Source organism: Pseudochaenichthys georgianus, chromosome 11 (genome assembly GCF_902827115.2).
Source record: "Pseudochaenichthys georgianus chromosome 11, fPseGeo1.2, whole genome shotgun sequence".
Taxonomy (NCBI): Eukaryota; Metazoa; Chordata; class Actinopteri; order Perciformes; family Channichthyidae; genus Pseudochaenichthys; species Pseudochaenichthys georgianus.
Window position 1 is genome coordinate 15,791,852 of NC_047513.1, and position 20,749 is coordinate 15,812,600.

At 41.4% G+C, this 20,749-nt stretch overlaps 1 protein-coding gene across 1 annotated transcript; it reads left to right on the forward strand.

The window, feature by feature from the left end:
- Nucleotides 1-2,036: 2,036 nt before the first annotated feature.
- On the forward strand, nt 2,037-19,528 carry LOC117455145 (TGF-beta receptor type-2-like). Its single transcript, XM_034094533.2, has 7 exons — nt 2,037-2,366; nt 5,091-5,232; nt 6,382-6,572; nt 10,420-11,192; nt 11,909-12,050; nt 17,540-17,664; nt 18,392-19,528. Exons 1-7 carry the CDS (start codon nt 2,294-2,296, stop codon nt 18,569-18,571), a joined length of 1,626 nt encoding a protein of 541 aa, XP_033950424.1. The 5' UTR covers nt 2,037-2,293; the 3' UTR covers nt 18,572-19,528.
- Nucleotides 19,529-20,749: the final 1,221 nt, after the last annotated feature.

The following is a 20,749-nucleotide window of genomic DNA, read 5'->3' on the forward strand; positions in this document are numbered from 1 at the left end:
CATGTTATCCTGTATCAATGTCTTTATTGAAAGTGGTTTACAAAGACAGACGGAGTGTGGTGGCTGGCTGGCAGTGGGTGCAGTGATCCAGCAGCTGGCCTGCTCTTACAGCCAGTGGACCAATCATGGGCTAATCAGTGATCAACCCTTCTCTCGTGAGGGGGGAGTGCATCTGTTCAGAAAACTGTTAAAAAAGTGGGTAAGTGGGTAAAGTGTATAGTTATCAAGTTGCCTTCTGTGGACAGACAGACACTATTTACCTACGTAGCTCAACAACGGTATACTAATCATACCTGCCTTTAAGACTATGTTTGCTAATCTGTACGGACACAATGCGCTGAATTCACTATATTTAACAGAAATCAGCATCTTTCTAACTTTACAATACTTGTCTGGCCACAGCTTAGTATTCACTGATCAGTATTCTTGTGGGCCCTCTCCTTTTGTGGTATACCTCCAGTTGGAACCTAGTGCGGGGGAGAGATCTAATAAGAAATGTGCAAACAATATACAGTATGTATATAATCCTGTGTGTGGGAGAGATACTGCAGTTGTGTTACCACTTCTTTCTACAAAGATGCCGAGAAAAGTGCAAAGAAACTGACATCCCCTTTGTAATGTGCTGCACACAGCGCTTGTTTGCCACCCGCGTTATCTGAAGGCATGCGTCCAGAGATTTGTCATCAGGTTGCTCTGTTTACCTTTCCACTCGACCCGAGCACTTTACTGTAACGCCAAGCCCCTGCTATTGAGCATCACACCACTCAGGATGTTTGCCTGCCGCTTGTTTATCTGTGTGTGTTCGATGAGGTAAGGGGTAAAAATCGTTCAAAGGCAAAGGAACATTTAGAAACTTGTCTGGGGGAAGCTAAAAGAAACAGAGGCAGGTGAAGTGACACTAAAAAGATAATGTCTACAGTAAATGAGCCTGGGCACACAGGAGTGTTGTGTGTGTCCTGCTGAAATGAAGCAGAAGTTATACAGGAGTTTGTTTGGCTGTTGCGGTTAGCGAGCAGGATGTTGTGACCCTCTGGGAGCCAAAATGGGCTGAGGTCAGCAGGTAACGGCTGTTTTGGGTTCAGAGCGCTGTCGGATCTCCACCTTGTGGCTTGGACCCCATCTTGCAGTGCTGAACGACTGGTAGGGTTGAAAAAACAAAACAACTACCGAGAGCCAAAAGTAAAATAGGGTCAAACAAATGGGTTAAACAAAAACGTTCACAAACATGTAGAGACCAGGGTTTTTCAAAAGAAGCCTATATTTATCAACTTTTTTTAGCAGCATCAAAAATATACCCAGACGGTTTATATTAGTTCCTAAAGATGCACAAATAGATACACTGACAATTATCACGGTCTTACTTTTATATTAAAGACAACTTAAATACGTTATCTCAGGCAAGTCATAAAGTCATAGGGAGTGTCTTTTTCCACTCCAAACTCTGCCTACACTAAAACATGCTCACTAAAATCAATACAAGAGCTGTTAATAAAGCTCAGCGAGCCGGTGGTGTAAGAAGGAGTAGACGTCCTGTGAGGAGAGTTATAAGCTCCGGGGTCACAGGGTCAGGACTGAAACCTGACATCACGGCTTAAGTATGCAGAACAAAAACACATGTCTGCAAAGCCCCGGCAATAGTCCGGTAATTTATGGGTGTTATAGTGGACTTGACCTCTGTGTGTCTTCAATAAAATCCAACACAAGAGATAGTAGTGACTATCTCCACTTCTTATGTCATCTTTGATTAACTGTATGCCTGGAACCCTTCCAGAAAAAAATGAATTTAATTTAGTGACTTGGAATGGACACAACTAAATGAGTTAAGTGTGAAAAATATAAATTAAATGAGCAGAACCCAGAAGTTCTCTGTTGAGATCTGACAGCTCTAAATAAGATCTGAAAGGTGTGAATACTTTGAAGTAAATAAGGGTGTTTGCATAATGCTTGTAGCCTCCAGTAGGTGAAACTTCTGGTTAAGCTATTTTGGAGCATGTCATTTTCAAGTCTGCTGGGTTACAGCCTTTTAATGACATGGTTCAAGAAGAAGAAGAAGAAGAAAAAACTGTCCAACCCCTCTGAAGATTTCCTGTTTCATGAAAACTGCACATAGTGTGTGAGTCATATAGGGCAAGTCCTGCCTGGTGTGTTTACTCTGCTCCTTCTACCCGGAGCTGTGAAGGCGTTTTGGGGGAGCAACAGGCGGACCGAACAAAGTCCGCGGAGTGTGGATACTTACCCGCTAAAGGCTTCGGCTAATTAATGAAAAAGAGGGGAGGATATAGTTCGTTTCTAAATGGAGCTACTTCGGTTTTCCGCTTTTTGGTGTGGAGCGATACTCTTCGGTAGTTTTCAGCTCGAGGAGGCGGGTGAGTTGAGCTTTATACTTTGAGAAAAGTTTCTAAAGCTGCTAATGCGTTTTGTCACAGCTGCGGAGTGATTTCAGGAGCATGAAGCGTAAACTTGCACTACTAAATGCCTCATTTTCTCCGAAAATAATATGTTTGTCTCATTTTTGTTTACACAGGTGTTTTACACCGACCAATAGTACATTAACAAATCGCTTTTCATCATACAAATTTAAATGTATTAAAATATCCAAAACTCCTCAAGTGCGCAGGTTATTCTGCGTTATATTGTTGTCTTTTGGGGTTTTGTCTTGCTACCACTTTTAGGCTACTTTGTAATACGCATCCTGAAATTGAGCCTAATTTAATATCTGTTTACACTGCTAACCTTCAACCATTCACTTTGAATCCTTTTGGGAGTACATCACCTGTTGTAGGCCTAAGCCAGACCCCCCCCCCCCCCCCCTCCTCCCCCTCCTCCTCCCCCTCTGATGGGTTATCTCCATCTTTGGTGTGCAGACACTCTGCAACAGGTACCCCCTGAGGAAGACACTGTTTTACCTTCATCTGTGTCAGACTCAGTCCCAGCGGCACCAAATGGCTTTGGCTGCTCCTAATCCTCTTCCCCCCTCTCTGCAATTATATCTAGCCCTGGGTGACAATTACTACCATTCATCCCTTCCATAGCCCGCCTCCTAGGTTTAAATGACATGCTCTTTCAGAGGAGTTGCTCTAATGATATAATTACTTCGGCTCAACCACCTTCCCACCACTAGCACTCAGGCATGGACTATCCCCTCAGTGCTGATTTACTTCAAAACACCTCAACAGACCCTCCGGGCAGAGTTTTAAATTGCTCTTCCAAGTAGATTAGTTTGAAGTTTAAGTGTAATATTTTGATGATTTTATTTTGTGTGGGTGTCTCATTTAAGACAAGGCAACAAAGCAATAACCATCCCTAATATCCTGCTAGCTTCCTGTGAAAGTAACTCACTGGCACAGGAAGAAGAGGCCATCGACTCACGCTGCAGGTTGTAGCCTACAGTATTTCTGCTGCTGCAAGCTGCAGGTCTAACCCGAGCCTGCAGATTGGGTGAACAGCACAGTAGACTTTTTGTGCAATGTTAAGAGCAAACACACACGGCAACCTTTCCTCAAGTCAGTGTGAAGTCAGAGGCGAGGGAATACTGAACAGACTTCTTCACTGTCTCATGTCAAGACATTTGCTTTCACTTGCACTTCCTAGTCGAAAACATCTCACATTTTGGTCATGTGATCATAGACTTCAGTTCCATCTTTAGACAACGAGCTACCGATTCAGACACATTACACATGTTTGTTTACAATGCTTCTTCTGGAGGTTATATTTCACTACATGTAAACCTTAACCCACATTCTCTCTTGGTCTGGTTACTACTGTATAGTTGCAAGCATGCATGGGAACAGGTTCCACTTCCTGTGCAATGTCAGAAGTCAGCATACAGTAAAAGCGTGGTTATGTGATTTTACTGAAGCAGCAATGTCAAATGTTTTCCTCCATGGTGGCTATTTTGATTTCAGTTTATTTTTCAGTTTTTATTATTTCTCAACATACACTCTCAAGATCCTGAAAGACTGCTGTCTTCATCGTTTCTCTTTCACCCTCAACCTCTCCGTGTTTTTAATAGACTCACAGCGAGTGGCCAAACTTCATTGAGCCACTATAATGTGGACACACTCATCATGTATCAACAACATCATGTGTGATTGTACACGAGACACATTTCTTCTAGATGATTCTTCAACCACTGGTGCTAGAAGAAAAATGGATTATCCTCTGTGGGGGCCTTTCCCAAATCTTAAAACCGCAAAATCCACTTTCCACTTTCATGTGGTGGAGACTACTCTCTAGGAAAAGTAAAACCAGGTGACAGGTGATTTGTCACCTTCCTTGTTGCTCCATCTCTCCTTTCTGAGGCAGACAAAGGCAGGCTTCCTGGCTGGTGTTGTTTATCATTAATAGCCTCTCAATGCAAGGACAGACTGCGGTCGGAGAATTTCTATACAAATATAAACACTCAGCAACAAACACACAAGCACATTTATTTCTCTTTCAAATCTTTTACAGACACTGAAACTTAATGTCCTTCGTTTTTTTGATATTCATGAACAGAGTTGGAACAACACCTTTCTAGATGGGGAGCCAACTCATTGACTTGACAAATTAGAGACTCCTCAGCATCTCAGGAGATGCATCCGTGTTTCCTTTGTTTGTTGTTCTTGCCTGTCTGGCAGTTGTCTCCTCAGATGATTATCCAACCCACAGGCACTCATCACACAATCCTGTCTGTCTCCCTGATATGGGTTTGCCTCCCGGCAAAGTCAAGTCTGAACAAGACCAAAGGAGCTGGATTCCACTGCGCACTGCTCTTATTGTTCAGACTTCACAGAGAAAAAACTGTCCACCCCTCTAGCACGAAGTGGTTATGTTTAATATCTGTTTCTACTTATAGCCAGATACCAAAAGACTCACACCCTTTAATTACATTTTAGGTTTATCTTGCTTTTCATGCTAATAAATATCATGTGTAGTCATGTTACACTGTCATCTGTTATGGCTGTGTGTGTTCCCCCAGGAGTCTTTCGGAGCCAAAATGCATATACGTAAATGGGGATGTGTTGGTTTTATGTTTTTACAGAGTAGACTCACTTTTTTTTGTAAACTCAACTCAACATCTTTTTCCCCCTCACTTATTTTTCTTCCAGAGGCCTACACGCTAAAACTATCAAGGTTGTGCAAGTTCTGTGATGTCCAGCCCACCGCCTGCACGGGTAAAGGGAGCTGCAAGGTGGAGTGTGATATCACTGCCATCTGCCCCAGCAATGAAGATGTGTGTGTCAGTATCTGGTAAGTGTCCCTTAACAAACATATGTATGAAGAAATACAGGGTTATGATTAGATAAACAAACATTTAATTTAATTGACACAAAAACGTATATATGTACCAATCAACAGAAAGAAAATAGGCCAACAATGTGTTTAATCAATGTATCTTTCTAGTAAACGTTCATGCAAAAATAGCAGAAAAAGTTTCAGCCTCTGAAATACAGAGATTCCATATTTTATTTTAATTGTTATTATTATAAACTTAATATATTTAGGTTTTGGGCTGACAGAATAGTGGTTAAAATAAATAACTGTAGATTCACTTTGGGATTTACATTCTTTACTATTGTCTGATAGTGTGATAGTAAGACCGAATGTTTAATCAATGAATCTATGAATTGGTCCATATTGAAAATAATTGTTATGTGTTATGATGCTAAAGGGTTAAGTAGAGAATAGTAAGGACAAATAGCTTTTTATTTTATTACATTCACCTCCCAGGTGAATTTACAAACAAAGAATTGAGGAAATGAGGGCAGAAAAAGGTTACTCTTTTATTATTCAGATATGGCTTGATTATCTCCCAGTAGTCCTAGAAACTCTTCCTTGCATTGACCTTTACTTTGACCACTATGTGAGTCAGCAATCTGTTGAAAGCTGGATCATGTTGACACAAGAGCGCTTAAACATCAAATCTGACTCTGAATGTGAGAAGCAGCAGGAAGCAGATTTGTGTTGGTGTTAAAAGCTTAAGGCTGTGCTGCTGTTTCTCATTATATTAGCAATGTTGCAGGCAAGTTCTGAGCTGAGATCAGCAGAAAGCTAATGGCACATGGACAGCGGCACCTCTTTAAAATATTCCTCACATCTGCACAGCGGAGAAGCAACATTTAAATATGTATATTTGTGCAGGTTCAGGGTTTTCCTGTTGAATCGCTGTTTAGTGAATATGACCCTTGTATTGCAGTCATTTACATAATGCTGAGACTGTGGACTGAAAAAGACAAATATCCCATTTACAGTAACCACTTTATCACTGTTCAGCTTTAAAAATGTATTACTTGCAACTGAAGACCTGCCACCATTGCCTTGTTACATGATAATAGAGATCTCTGAAAAGAAAGTCAAACTTTATCCATTAAGTAACAGTATTTTCTATGTCTTTCAAAGGAGGAGGAAAGATGACAATTTCACCTTTGACACAGTCTGTCATAACCGGTATCTGAAGCTGGACGGCCTGGTCCTGGAGGATTACAACAACAGCAAGTGTGAGATGAAAGAAAGAAAGGGCATGGGCTCAGAGTTCTTCATCTGCTCCTGCTCTGAGGACGAATGCAATGAGCAAATCTTCTTTAACTCCAGTAAGTAGAGACACAAGTATTTCGCCTATCCTTCCCTCTCTTGAACTTAGTGATTTTCTTCAACCAAAAATACCACATGTTTATTAATGTTGCCTAAATTGCAATGACAATAAACTCTTGTCTTCCCGAAATTAAAGGAAAAGCCCAACATTTTGAGACATGAGCTTATTGGCTTTGCTGCAAAAGATGATAAATACCATCAATTATATCATTTATATGTGGAAGCAAATTGGCATACAGGCAGGACTATGTGAAACAGCTAGCTATTTTATTTGTTCCAGAGCAAGGCTAGCTGTTTCCCCTTTTTTCAGTATACTAAGTTAGGCTAAATGATTGCTAGCGAGCCTGACATTGAATAGACATACAGGAAGTCCTCATTGCATGGGTAGTGTGACAACCCCTGCCTCACTCCTTTCTGTAATGTTGCATCTAACGATTGTGTCTTGAAGGTAGCATTGTTTACCTGGTCGCTGCACTGCAGAGAGTAAAAGCCCTGCTCCAGTGTGTCTCCAGCTCGCTTACTGGCAGAACTCCTTCCTGAGAGCAACTACCTGTTATCTCATTTGTTTGGCATCGTCTTTGGTTTTGACATACATAAATGACAGTAGAAAATACTGTCAAAAACATATAAAACAACTGTCAGTCGCAACCTGTTGGTCCTTTTAAAAACACGTTGCCATGTAAATCAAAGGCATTTTAATCATGCAAAACCCTACAGTGTTGATCTGATTAATTTCGAAAGGAGACTAGCATTGTATGTTTGCGACCACATTCCACCCATGCAATTATTTCTTTATATGAGTATTTACAAAGTAGCATAAGTTATGTATCAGTCCATCTCACTTGCATTCTTTCAGAGTGAAGCAATAGTCCTGTTACACTGTTGTATGCATGTAGAAATGGGACTGTTTGGTTCTTACGTCTGCATAACATGATAACGTCATAGTATGGGTCGGCCCTAATATTAATAAAGCGGTTTCTATCAGTTTGTCATGTAAGGCGTCGTGCATGAATGCTAACATGTGTGCACTGTAATGCTCTCCAGATACATGATTACAAACAGGTTTTGGAGACATTAGCTTTTAGACTCCAGTTACAACATTGGCCCTGGATTCAGATGTATTTTGACTACAGCATCCCGGCAATAATAACAGAAGTACATTTCTGGGACCTGGCTCTGAACATAGACACAAATTGAAAGCATCTGCACAGTGCAACCCACGTAGTGGAAATACTTTTGCCTGATGTTGAGAATGTCTGTGCACTGTCTGTAAATCCTCAGTGACTAACATTGTTGCAATGAAGGCGCTCCAGCTCAAACCCCCAAGGCTACAATACCAGTAAATCTCGGTGAATCCACCTCTTCCTCTGCTAGCTAGGGACCAGAGTCTCATTGTGCAATAGCATTTTCTGTGATTGAGCTTTCACTTACAGTAATACTTTTCTCATACTTTTAGGACACTGCGAAAAAAACTTCTCAAAGCCATTGCTTCACTTACGGGCAACTTAAGTTGTGTGTCAGATAGAAGCTGAAATACCTCAGAGTCACCATGGTAACAGTAAACCTACTTTCCACAGACATCTACTGCCCCCCTGACAAGCAGGCTAATAGTGTTTTTTACTAAGTTCAGAAAAATATTCACACAGACTTTGGGAAATGCCAAGAAGAATACAAAAGGACACTTAACTTAAGAACAAGAAGCTTATGATGATTGAGAAATAAACAAAAGAGCAATGATGTTGAATATATTAACTAATCTACTTTGTATTACAACTAAAAGATGAAGTTATGCCATTCGTTCTGAAAGTTAGATATAAAATATAACTGCAGCTAGGAGGTGGTTAGCATAAAGACAGGGAAAGGGGAAAGGCTAGTCTGACTCTGTGTACAAACCTGAAATAAGAGTTGCTCTAAGGGGATTTATGCCAGATCTACTCATGTAATCATTTACTCGAGCCTCCGCTGACTCCAGGAAGTCACTGAGCTTTGTTTTGTTGCAGATTTTTCATCTACTGTATCTCAGTGAAATATCTGGAAAATGCACCTGTTTGCTTTCTTGCCCCACATTTCACTAAACTATTCCTTCTAAGGAATGTTCCTCCTCATCTCCTAGATTTACTGTACCTTTAACAGTTGATACAATCGTTTTAAAATTCACAGAATCTCCTTTAAAGTGAGGGTTTTGGCCAAAGCGGAGCAATTCCCCGAGGCACAGTGACAGGTTTGTTGTGAGAAATAGCTTCTCACTGCGAAAATAAAAACAAACCGGCTGGGGCCGTGTAGAGGATTTCAGACATGTGGTTTCCTGTTTAGAAAAAAGAAATGGGAGAGAACCAGAGGGCTGGACTGAGTAGTCTGCTGGATGCCTTCACCATTAGTTTCCCTTATTTAAACCAGACTCTCTACTCACAGCTTCACTTGACTCGGAAATGAGTTTCTTATCAGTTCCTAAGCAAAATGGAAAAGAAAGTGAGCATCATTCTGCTTTGACTGTTGCTATCCTATATTTTGCAACCAAAATAAGGTATTCAATAGATGATAACAAATCTTGTAAAGTTTTGTTTATTGACATATACTAGTATAACAGATATGAAATATACATGTTCATTCAGAATATTGAAAACACAATTAAGGGAAAAACAATCCGTGTGATCCTCTTACTAGGAAAACAAAAAGCTTTATAGGCGTGTGTGTGTGTGTGTGTGTGTGTGTGTGTGTGTGTGTGTGTGTGTGTGTGTGTGTGTGTGTGTGTGTGTGTGTGTGTGTGTGTGTGTGTGTGTGTGTGTGTGTGTGTGTGTGTGTGTGTGTGTGTGTGTGTGTGTGTGTGTGTGTGTGTGTGTGTGTGTGTGTGTGTGTGTGTGTTAGACAAGACAATGTATAAATGATTACATTTAGAACTCATCAATTTGGGTTTCCCTGTTCTGTATGTTGTGTCTGGTGATACAGATTTTATAGGTCTGTTTATGACTGCAGCTTAAAACACTGGGGCATAAACTTTCACTGTTTCGCTAAAACCGTACCAGACACAGCACCACCTAAATTATAAGAATACTATAAAGAGACACAATATGTGGCTGACTGACTCAGGGTTTGGAGCTCTTTGCATTTGTGGCCTAGACGCTAACTTTAACTGTCTGAGGCTCGTAGACATTCCTCAGGGAAGGCTCAGGTTCCTCTGCTGCTCTGACAATATTATTTTACTTGAGTTGAGTTTTTTTCATTTTCTTTTTTGGAAAACAAATTGTTTTATGACAATGCTCATTCCTTAAAAAGCACACGTGTTCAACACATTGCAAATCATATTGATACAAAGAAGAGACAATAATCAACTCTCCCACTTTCTGAAAGTATTTTGAATACTAAAGTGGCCGGCAAAATAAACTCCATTTAGTTGCTGTTGTTGATCTTAAAACATCTCAGTGGTCATGACATTTTTCAAATTACTTTTTCACATATGAAAACGGATGTAATGATCAAAAGATCCAAATGTAACCGAACATAATTTTATATTTAGTTTATTTTTGTATGTGTCTGTTTGCAAGGTCAAGAATAAACTCTAAAACCTACATATTATTATTATTTCTGGATATTGGAAGCAGAATGACTGATTGAAAACCACACTGTCATAATAGTACTTGTGTAGCACATGTGTGTTTACACAACCAGAGGCTCTGTACAGCTGAGAAGTAATTCAGGGTAAGGGGATAATACACTGTGGGATTGTCAATACCAGTATTTCTTTTCCATTGTTAAGGTAAAAATGTAATGGATTAGACTGGCTTTAAACTCAAGTATATAAATATGTGCATTTTCGTCCTCCTAATCCTTCGGCTTCTGTTCCCTCAGACTCAGATTCCCAGGTGGTGGCGGTCATCCTGGTGAGCCTGGTGCCTCTGCTGGTCATGGCTGTTCTCGTCATCACGTCCTTTTACTGTTACCGGGTCTACCGCCAGCGGCAAGCCAGCTCCAGACGCAAGAAGGGTCTTCCGATGGATTTCAGTGACGGTCGGGCCATCATGGATGATGACGGTTCAGACAGTAGCTCCACGCACGCCAACAACCTCAACCACAACACGGAGCTGCTGCCCATTGAACTGGATGTCCAGGTCGGGAAGGGACGCTTTGCAGAGGTTTACAAAGCCAAGCTCAAGCAGGGCTCCTCAGTCAGCGAGGAGCAAGGCTTTGAGACTGTGGCCATTAAAATTTTCCAATACGAGGAGTACGCCTCTTGGAAGAACGAGAAGGACATTTTCTCAGACGCAGACTTGAGACATGAGAACGTGCTTCACTTCCTGACAGCAGAGGATAGGAAGGCGCAGAGACAGTGCTGGCTGATCACAGCCTACCATCCAAGAGGGAACCTCCAGGAGTTCTTGATCCACCACATCGTCAGCTGGCAGGACCTGTGGACGCTGGGTTTTTCACTAGCTGAGGGAGTGGCTCATCTTCACAGCGACCTCTTGCCCGGTGGTCGCTACAAGGTGCCGATCGCTCACAGGGACATTAAGAGCTCCAACATACTCGTGAAAGACGACCTGACCTGCTGCCTGTGTGACTTTGGACTGGCCCTCCGCCTGGACAATGCTCTGTCTGTGGATGAGCTGGCCAACAGTGGGCAGGTAACGCCCTCTAATCTGCAATTTTGCTTTTAATCCCCTCAGAGATAAAACAAAAATATCTCCTGTAAGAATTTGCCTTTTCAAGTTCTGCCCTACATTTCTTTAAATATATTTATCAGACCTAGAACAGAGGCATGCTATCAATCAAACTGTTCATGTCTTATCCTGATCACGCAAGGAAACCATCTCCACATTTGTGGCATCGTCAATATTGGTCCCTCTTGAATAATACTGAGGTTTTAAAAGTCCTGAGGTGATCATTTTCTTAAGAAAAACAGGCTTGATTGATTCTTAATGGACGTTGATGTAATAGGCCAAAGTCAAACTAGACTCTGTTATGAAAATGACTCACTCATAAGAACGCCTCACCCTTAGCTTCCTAGCACCCGTTGTAATGCCCTAATGCATTCAGAGGAAGTGCCGGTGAACACATTTTCCAAGGTGGTAATTATAGCGAAGACAAGCTATGTGTTGTTGTGCTGGGAGCTGCCTTTGTTTTTCCAATTATTTTACGCATCAAACATGTTTTGATTTGGATGAATGTGATGCGGCAGCTTTCTACAGCACACAATGACCACCTGTCGTATGATTAATGCAGGTCAATAACTCGTACTCTAAGATGGTCTGCTTAGAAGGCTCTTTCAGCTGAACAACTCCTTTTAGGTTTTATGGACTTAAATAACATAGACATCTTTTTCACCCTGTTTTTTTCTCAGGTGGGTACAGCCAGGTACATGGCCCCAGAGGTCCTGGAGTCCAGAATCAACTTAGAAAACATTGAGTCCTTCAAACAGGCTGATGTTTACTCCATGGCTCTTGTACTGTGGGAGATCATCTCCAGATGTAGCGCAATTGGAGGTAAGATGTGATAATAAGACACATATAATTGCAAGATGAAATGCTGATATTGTCTCCAAGTCTCTACAAGAAAGCAAATGAGCATGAACAATGCCAAACTATTCCTTTAATTCTTTCCACTTTGCTGCCTTTGTGTGTTTATAATGATCAATTGGGTTGTTTAAACATGAGCATTGTGCCCTTGCTGTACTCAAAGTCAACATCACATGTGAGTGACCTTTAGTTAATAATAGAGATAACCGCCTCTTCTTTGGTAAATGAGAGATTAGCCTGGGCCCTTGAGTGGAAAGGAAATCAATAGATGCACTGATGACATTCCCTTTGGGGCCTGTGTGAATATTCTCAGAAATACTGTAAAAATACAAATTGCCTGCACAACTCGCCTGACCTCTGAGGAATACGAGCACATTGAGGGCTTTACCAATTAGGAGCGCAGTGACCAGCTTCACCTTGAGTTCACTTACTAGATGTGTTACACTGTGCCACACCGTGTGTCTTCCACGACCCATTTATCACGCTGGGAACAGAATCTTAGTGTCGAACACACAATCCATCTTATGGACGTGTCAAGGATCAGCGCTCACTTAACTAATGTACCATTACTTGTGTTGTCATTCTGTTGCAAAAACAAGGCCAGGATATGTGAAATAATAGAAATGGGTGATTATCTGAAGGCAAACTGTGCGGCAGTATTTCATGGCGACACTCAGTCATTTGTTTTCACTTCCCTTTAGTGTCTCTGTGGTCCAGTTTGCTGCTCCTGTCTCCATTGTGTCAGAAAAGTGATTGAAGGCCGGGTTCGAGCATGAACGCTTCTACTTTGGCGTTTTCCTGTTTTGCCCCCATGATCACCCCTGGGAGCCCTCCTCAAAGTGTATCGCTCAGTTACACTGCCCAGGAGTCTTCTGAAAAAAATCATGGCAGACTGACCCATAATCCCCCCTGCTTTTCTTTCCCATCAGCAAGAATATGTTCACCCTGTGGGTACACCTTTGAAAAGAAAATAGACTATTTCCTGTTTTGCAAAGAACACAGTACCCAAGACACACTGTTCTTAGTCTTAAGTATGGCCCCTTATGAGGATGTTTTGCGGCGTATGTCCCCTGAGAGCAGAGCAGACAGGATATATGTTGGTAGCGAGTTAGTCTTCTTGTTGTTTCCACTGGAGGGATTTAAGGGACAACAGCTTTATTCATCCCACTCATCCTCCTCCATGCATTTCATTCCTCTCCAAGTATTTCACTCCCTTACTGTACATGTGTTTAGATCTCGGCAAAAAGAACATTTGTACTCAGCAGCTAACATTCCTTTAAACCAGATAAAACACGTTTCTGCACTGAAACATCTGAACTTGACTCTTCCAGCTCAGTTTCTTAACATTCTTCTGCCCCTGTCTTCCCACCCTAAGGCAGGTGAGAGAACAGTTAATCACTCTCCCACTGCACTGAGACACTGCAGACAGCCATTGGGCTTTACTCGTGCCTGCAGAGACAGACTTGGAGGACAGGCTAGCGTAGATTTACTGGAAGGAGGGACGAACAGAGGGGGTTCCTGTCCCTCCCCTGGACCCGAACAGAGACGAAAGATAGAAGCAGCTGGAATAGTTCACGTGTTTTTCTGTGTATGTCTATCCACTTTTTCCAGACTTGGCATCTCTCCGAGACAAGCACAGGGGTGGAATCTGTAGTTCATTAGGGCCAAAACCCAAGGAGAGTCTCTAATGCGAAAAGGTTTGAACGTTGTGAAAACACAGTCAGCCTTCTACCTTGGTAGACCCGAAGAAAAGGTATAATTAATAAGTAGCTTAAATGAGATGCAGTCATTTGATTTTGCTCCATTGGCAGCTAAAACATGTCCTTGTTGGGTTGTATGCTGGCAGAGATCTACACCATGAGAGTAAAACTGACGTGTTTACAGAGCGCACTTAAAGAGTTTCATGCTTCCACGCTGCTGGCCGCCTGCTTTCCCCAAAGTTGCCAAGCTGTCAGTGTCCCTGGAGGTCGGTGAGTCACTAATGACACCCTGAGAACTCACCTCCATTGGACACAGAATATGAACACAGACATTCAGACACATCCCAGGGCATCATCGCAATGGCTCGGGTGCAGCCCTGGTTTTCTCTGACCGGGCCACCTGCCTGTGTGTGTCTGTGGCAGACAGATGTCTGATCAGCGCTCTGCGTCTCAGCGGCAGGCAGCCACACAGCCGCGCTGTCACAGTTCCTGGGGCCGCGGTCTGATCTGAGATCCGCCAGGCGAGAAGAACACAGCCGTCTGTTCGACAGCGCCAGTCAGCCAGCCATGAGCCATCACTTTGCTTTCTTTATCTTCCAAGACTACGAGGAGATAGAGTGAGAGATCAACACACCTCGGAGAAAAGGAAAAGCCAGATTCCAGGCTCAGGACTTTTTATCTCTCTCTCTGTTCCCTATAATGTCTCTGCTGTATAATTTAGCTGGTCTGGATTTAGGCCTTGGAAAAGACTACGAGGGCGTTTCTCAGGCGGGTGGGGCGATGTAGGGCGATAATAGTGGAGTGGTGTTGAATGTGTAGCTGCAGATGGAGAAATGCCTTCAGTCCCTAGAGGGAGAGGTTGGGCTAGACTGGAGAGGAGTGGATGTTAGGGCAGCTGCTGTCCAGATGTCAGAACATCAACTCCTCCAGAACTGGAGGGCCTGATGGTCCTATGTGTGTGTGTGGGGGGGGGGGGGGGGGAGGGATCTGCCATTTAGGGACACATTTAATTATTGATGTTGATGGATTAGGGAGAAAGTGTTTGTGCCCATTTTGGTTTTATTGAAAATGCATCCAGTGTGAGCAAAAAATAGTTTTTGGGTCGTCTTTACTGGGGTGAGGTGAAGGTTAGGGCATGTTTATCAGCTAGAGTTAATGGTAGGGTAAGCCTCCAGGGTAAGCCAATGCCATATGTACAAACGTCAACTCTGCTAATGTGTACTGCACATGCATACATCTGTACTAAATGACTTAACAACCTGTGAGGAACACAAAACAAGTGTCACAGCCACCGCAGCTAATGAAAAGCAGCAGAGGCTGGGAGTAGATTAATCAGACTGTGTTGTTGCAGACAGACTTTTGGAAACAGACGATGTGATTGCATTAGCCATTTATTTTCAAACACATGTTTGAAACTCTTGTGTGTTTTCTGCATTATTTATGTATTGAGGTGACAGGATTTCAGAGGTTTCCCCCCCACCCATTATTTATGCTTTGTTGTGCTTGATTAGACAAAAATGTTAACTTGAATAGACAGCATAACAAGAATATCAAACAAAATATCAAATGCTGGTATGGATAATGCTTGCTCTCATAATTTAGTCTGCTTTCTCTTTCTTGTTGTTTTGGTTCTGTTTGGCTTTGCTTCTGACTAGAGTTTGACTATTAATATCTAAACATATACGTCTATGTGCTAGGGCCATATACAAAACAGTAGCATGTGGTAAGTCCCTGAAAGACATGTCTTGGATGTTTATCACAAAGCTCCTTAAGAGTGACCTTCACTTAGAAGTTTCCCCAGTCTGCCATTGTGGCTAAATGTAACAGATTTTTTTGGGCTACAAATTTCCAGATACTTTTTACACGCATGTCTGACTCCTGGCATGGAACATAGGCATTAAGGAGGAGATATGTGCGAGCATGGCAAAATCCCCATCACTTCATGTCAGCTGTCGTAGGAGACAGTGTAACTTCCTCATTGTTAGTGTGCCGAACTTGTTATATTGCTCAGTACAAATCTTGTCAATATGCAGTGTGTGAGTTTTGCACACCGCAGCATTCCTCCCCCCTTGCACTGTGTTGTGTTTTTCAATAGCTTCTGCTAGTTTAGACTTTAATTTAAGGGTTGCCTGGCATAACAAGAACACATTTCCTTTTAGAGCAGGGTTGGCAAATCTTTCCATCCTGAAATACACACTTTTGTTTATACTGCAAAGTGCTCAGTAGTATATATTTTGGACCCATTGTTTGGAGATGAAGACATACACATGTGTGCCCAATAGTTTAAAATGTGGGTTTTTTGTCCAGACAACGGTCATACACTCCCTCCGACCTGTCAAAACAAAAATAAACATCTGTCTCCGTTTTTTGACTGACATTGACTGATGGTTGGGTGGGGTTGTGTTTAAACTTAAAACCAAGGCAGAGCAAACAAAAAAAAGTTGATGGAAGAGTCTTCTGTTGCATTAGTGTCCCCCCCAGGAGCCTCTGATTCCTGTCTGAGGGAATCATAACTTCCTGTGAGCAGCTTTTTAACTGTCATTTGGTTTATTTGTACGAACCGATACTGACAGGTGCAGTAGTTTACCGCAGTTTTCATTTATAACAATTTGACATATATCATGAGTCTGTAAACAGGATGTGTCCGTTCATTTGCAGATACAACATGCTAGTTACTCAAGAACTGGCATACTTTGGTACTGCTTTGTTTTAAGTGATATCAACTCCATGGGACATTTCACTTATGTTTGCTGTCTCTGTTGTAGCAGACTACAGTAATTGCCAAATGCCTTGTTGTATAGCTTTTAATGATATTGATAGCAGCTACAGTGTTTTTGTAAGAGATATAACTGTAACCCTATCTTTGTTTTTGAGCCCTTATCATTGTTAGTCATCACGTTTCCGACTTCTTGAATTACTTTTCCCATTATTGCGCAAGAACACATACTCTAAGTTTGACTCAATCAGGTTCAAGCTCATAGCTGAGGTAGCAATGAACTCTATTTACTTTAGAAATGTTTTCTCATCTTGTGGTCATCTTTAATTATTAAACACATTGAACTTTTCTCTTCAACATTCTTCACACAGTCATGTGCCTCATCAGGTTTCTCGATGGGTTCTCTGAATCTTGTTTCCTTAACACAAGCCATTTACGCTTCAAAGCAATTTGGAATTTGATTGTTTTTATACTCTAAGGACACATTCATTCATGTTAAGATCAATTGTCTTTGGAAATGTAACCTACTGTTTCTGGGCTATATTCTGCAGGCCAATGTTTTGCAGTCGTGCTCTGGGAAAACTGGCAAATTGCCTTTGACAAGCACTCTGGATTTGATAGTGTAAGAGAGCTGACACAAAGCTAGTGCTGCATTGGTGAGATACTTTAAGCCCACTGACGCTGAGGGTAAAAATGTGATAATAATAAGTGTGTCTCTTCAGCAAATCTCTCCCTCGGCCCCTCTATCAGCAGAGCAGGATTCTTTAGTTGTTTGTGCTGCTTCAGTGCTATTTAAAGTTTGCATCCTGCAGTTTTAATCTGGAGTGCACAGTGAATCCTTTGAGAGGTGTTGTTGATGAGTACGCTGAGGGGCACTGCCATCTGATCTCACCGTTCTATTCAACGGAGCTGTATCTTTCAGGAGATGGGAATCTGTTTCAAAGTGTAACGCTTGTAAAACATGACCAAAGCTCACCTGTTTGATGAGGTCACATGTTAATCCTTTCTGTACTTCCTCTTTTTTGTGTGTGTGCCCGCAGAGGTGAAAGAGTACCAACCACCCTTTGGGAACTTGAGGGAACACCCATGTGTGGAGAGCATGAAGGACAGCATTCTGCGGGACAGAGGAAGACCTGAGGTCCCCGACAGCTGGATCAGCCATCCAGTAAGAGGCACCACACACACATAAATAAATAAAGTCCTGTTGGACAACCTACAAAATGCATCATATAACATTTCTCAGCCAAGCTGTTTCAGGAATCATAGAACCAGAGAAACTTCAAAAGCAAAACTAGGAACTGAAAGCGCCCTTTTCACCTTCCCGTTTCTGGAAAAAGAATTAGACAAGTAGCTTCACGTGCATGTGGACACACATGCACACAGGTGACACTATACACTTTCCTGCCAATTATGTAATACACAGCAAGAAAGAAGAAGACTGTGTGTGAACATAGATGTAAACAATGCACATCCTTAAATACTTAAAGAATAGGCTTTGTTAAAGTTTCATGAGGTAGGAAATGCACTCAACAGTCTTATTATACATCAAGGATACACACAATGGCTTTTGTATTTACACTTAATGCAAATGTGAACACTAGAAATCTCCACAAGAACCTTAATACTTAGATACTTAGTGCTATTTCAGCTTTAAAGTGCAAAACCTCATTATTTCTATTTAGACTAATTTAATATAAAATAGGCTTTTTAACATGAAGGGAAGCTGCATTTCAGGGCTGCTGTACTGTGTCTGCTGCTACACAAATTGAAACTCATAAATGCACATGACATATTTTGTTTCAGCTTGAGTTGATGACATTTTGTCTCAGTCAGACCTGCCCCCAGTCTGGATTATTGACTGATTATATCTGTGCTCCTCTGCTACCCTACAGGGCATCCAGATGGTGTGTGCCTCCATAGACGAGTGCTGGGACCACGACCCGGAAGCCCGTCTGACAGCCCAGTGTGTGGCTGAGCGCTTCGACGAAATGGAGTACCTGGACAAGTTGTCGGTGCGCTCTGACTCAGAGGAGAAGATCCCTGAGGAAATCCTAATGGTGGATGAGAAGTAGAGCTCAACACAAACAGCGCCCCCACCAGGGCGGCAGGAGATTTACAACCAATGCTGCTGGGAGAGAATTCCAGTGGATGCATTAATTGCTATGGGTTGGTCACAAATGTGTGACAGAGGAGCAAATCATGGAGATGAAACAGAACTGGTACCAGAGATGGACACATGCAGAACACCAAAAATATAAGAAAAAGTGACCGGCTTGGTTTTCATCAACATGCTTTAAAGACTCAATCAAATCATAAACAAACAGGGAAATTACATTATAAAGCTTTTTTTAACCAAATACTATTTGCACTTTATCAATATATGCACACATCAAATGATATATATTCACTGTCTTTTTATCCTGACAGTACAATTCAGGTATAGGAAATAATGGGACAGTTTTAGAAAAGAGGTTAAAAGGGCGCAATGTAATATATTATGATGGTTAATAACACTAATACCCCCCTTATAGTTTATTTGATTGTAAACGTTTAAATGTTTGTCTTGGTGGTTGTGGATATTTGTCTTTGGGACCGGATTGAAGGTGCAAGTATCATTTCTTGAGGTAGGAAATGGAAATTGCAGTGAGGTAAAAAATGAAAATCCATCCAAGGCAGTAATCTACAGGGACAGCTGATATCATATCTAAAGGACCAAGAGCTTTGAAACAAATACAGCAAATTAAGCCTGAAAGGAAAAAAAGGGAACAGATATATATACTGTGTTTGTGTGTGTATACACATGTATTACTCAGAGGACTCAAATCTGTTTAATCAGACCAAGATAACAAAGGGAATAGAGATATGTATAAACACTCGCTGCCTATGTATATGCTTTAAAAGCTGAACTAGACTTGTTGTTACAGAAAAGGGAATTCTGAGACAGCAGTCAGACATTTTGTATATCAAAGTAATTTTGTATAAAAGTGTGTTTTTATATCAAAACTATAATTAAAAGTGTTACGATCTAAGTGTGTCACTTTGGTGTTTTTGAAGCTATCATGTGTACTTTGTCCGTATGTTCCACTTTGTTTCTCTAAGAGTGTGTTATGAGATGATTGGCAGTCACTGTTGATGCACATTGTGAACCACTTTCAAGAAAATCTGAACTGCTCAACCCCCGAAAAAATGGTTTTCAACTCCATTACAACAAAAAGAAGCACACTACTATCCAGCATCCTACAGTATGAAGGATTTACCAAAAACCCATTATTTTTTCTAAATTGAATCAAATGACACCTTTTATTTTGCAAAGCTGTATACTGTTGATTCTGTGAAGGATCAAAAGGTCTATGCAGCTTTGTACTACCAAAGTTCCTGCAGATTGATCAATTCCCCCATATCAAATGTGGTTTTTCATTGCAGTCATAAATATTGAGAACGATTGACAGCGGTGGAAGCTCATGTGGAAGAGGCATGGATGTATAATAAGAACATGCGAAGCCCCTCCCTTACCGGTTTCCAAGAGCGAGAGATTTTTTTCTCCAGTTGAATACAGTCTATGTTTGGAACTGTTATGCCTGCTGTGACGTTAAGTTGCCTCTTGTAATTATGCCATTACAAGCTTAAAAGTTGTTTTTATCATCTGAATTTGGCGAAACAAGTTTAATATTCTTAAAACCAAGACTTTGTTTATTTGAAATCAGATGAAAACAAACTGTCACGGACCCTGCCATGTTATCTATGATTACTACGCTTTTCATTCATAATTTCAGCGGGAGGGAGGGGGAGTGGTGCTGAGGAACAGCAGAGTGCGGGCTGACAGGTGTCTGTGTCGACATTCCCCTTATTGTGGAATAAGGGGAATGCAGAGACTGGCTACAAGTGTTTTAGGTTCAAGTTAGACAACTAATGTCTGGGTTAGTGTTCATAACTTCATGTGTATGTCATCTAATGGTTAATCTCAATACACACACATTTTCCGTGCTTTCCAATAGTTTAAAATAGTTGTATTCCACTGTTTAATAACCTGTTCAATACAAACATGCCACTTGTAAAAATGAAATAATATTTCTGTGAACTGATATTTGTTTTGTGAGCTTATTAGAGGATGTTGCCATTTTTTGGGGATGTTCCCTTTGATTGTAAAATGTCAATGAAGATGTCAGACTTAGTATATTTGTTAATAATTACATACAACACATGGAATTTGTGTGTGAGTGTTCCAAGTGAATCTGCGGCCCCCTGGTGGC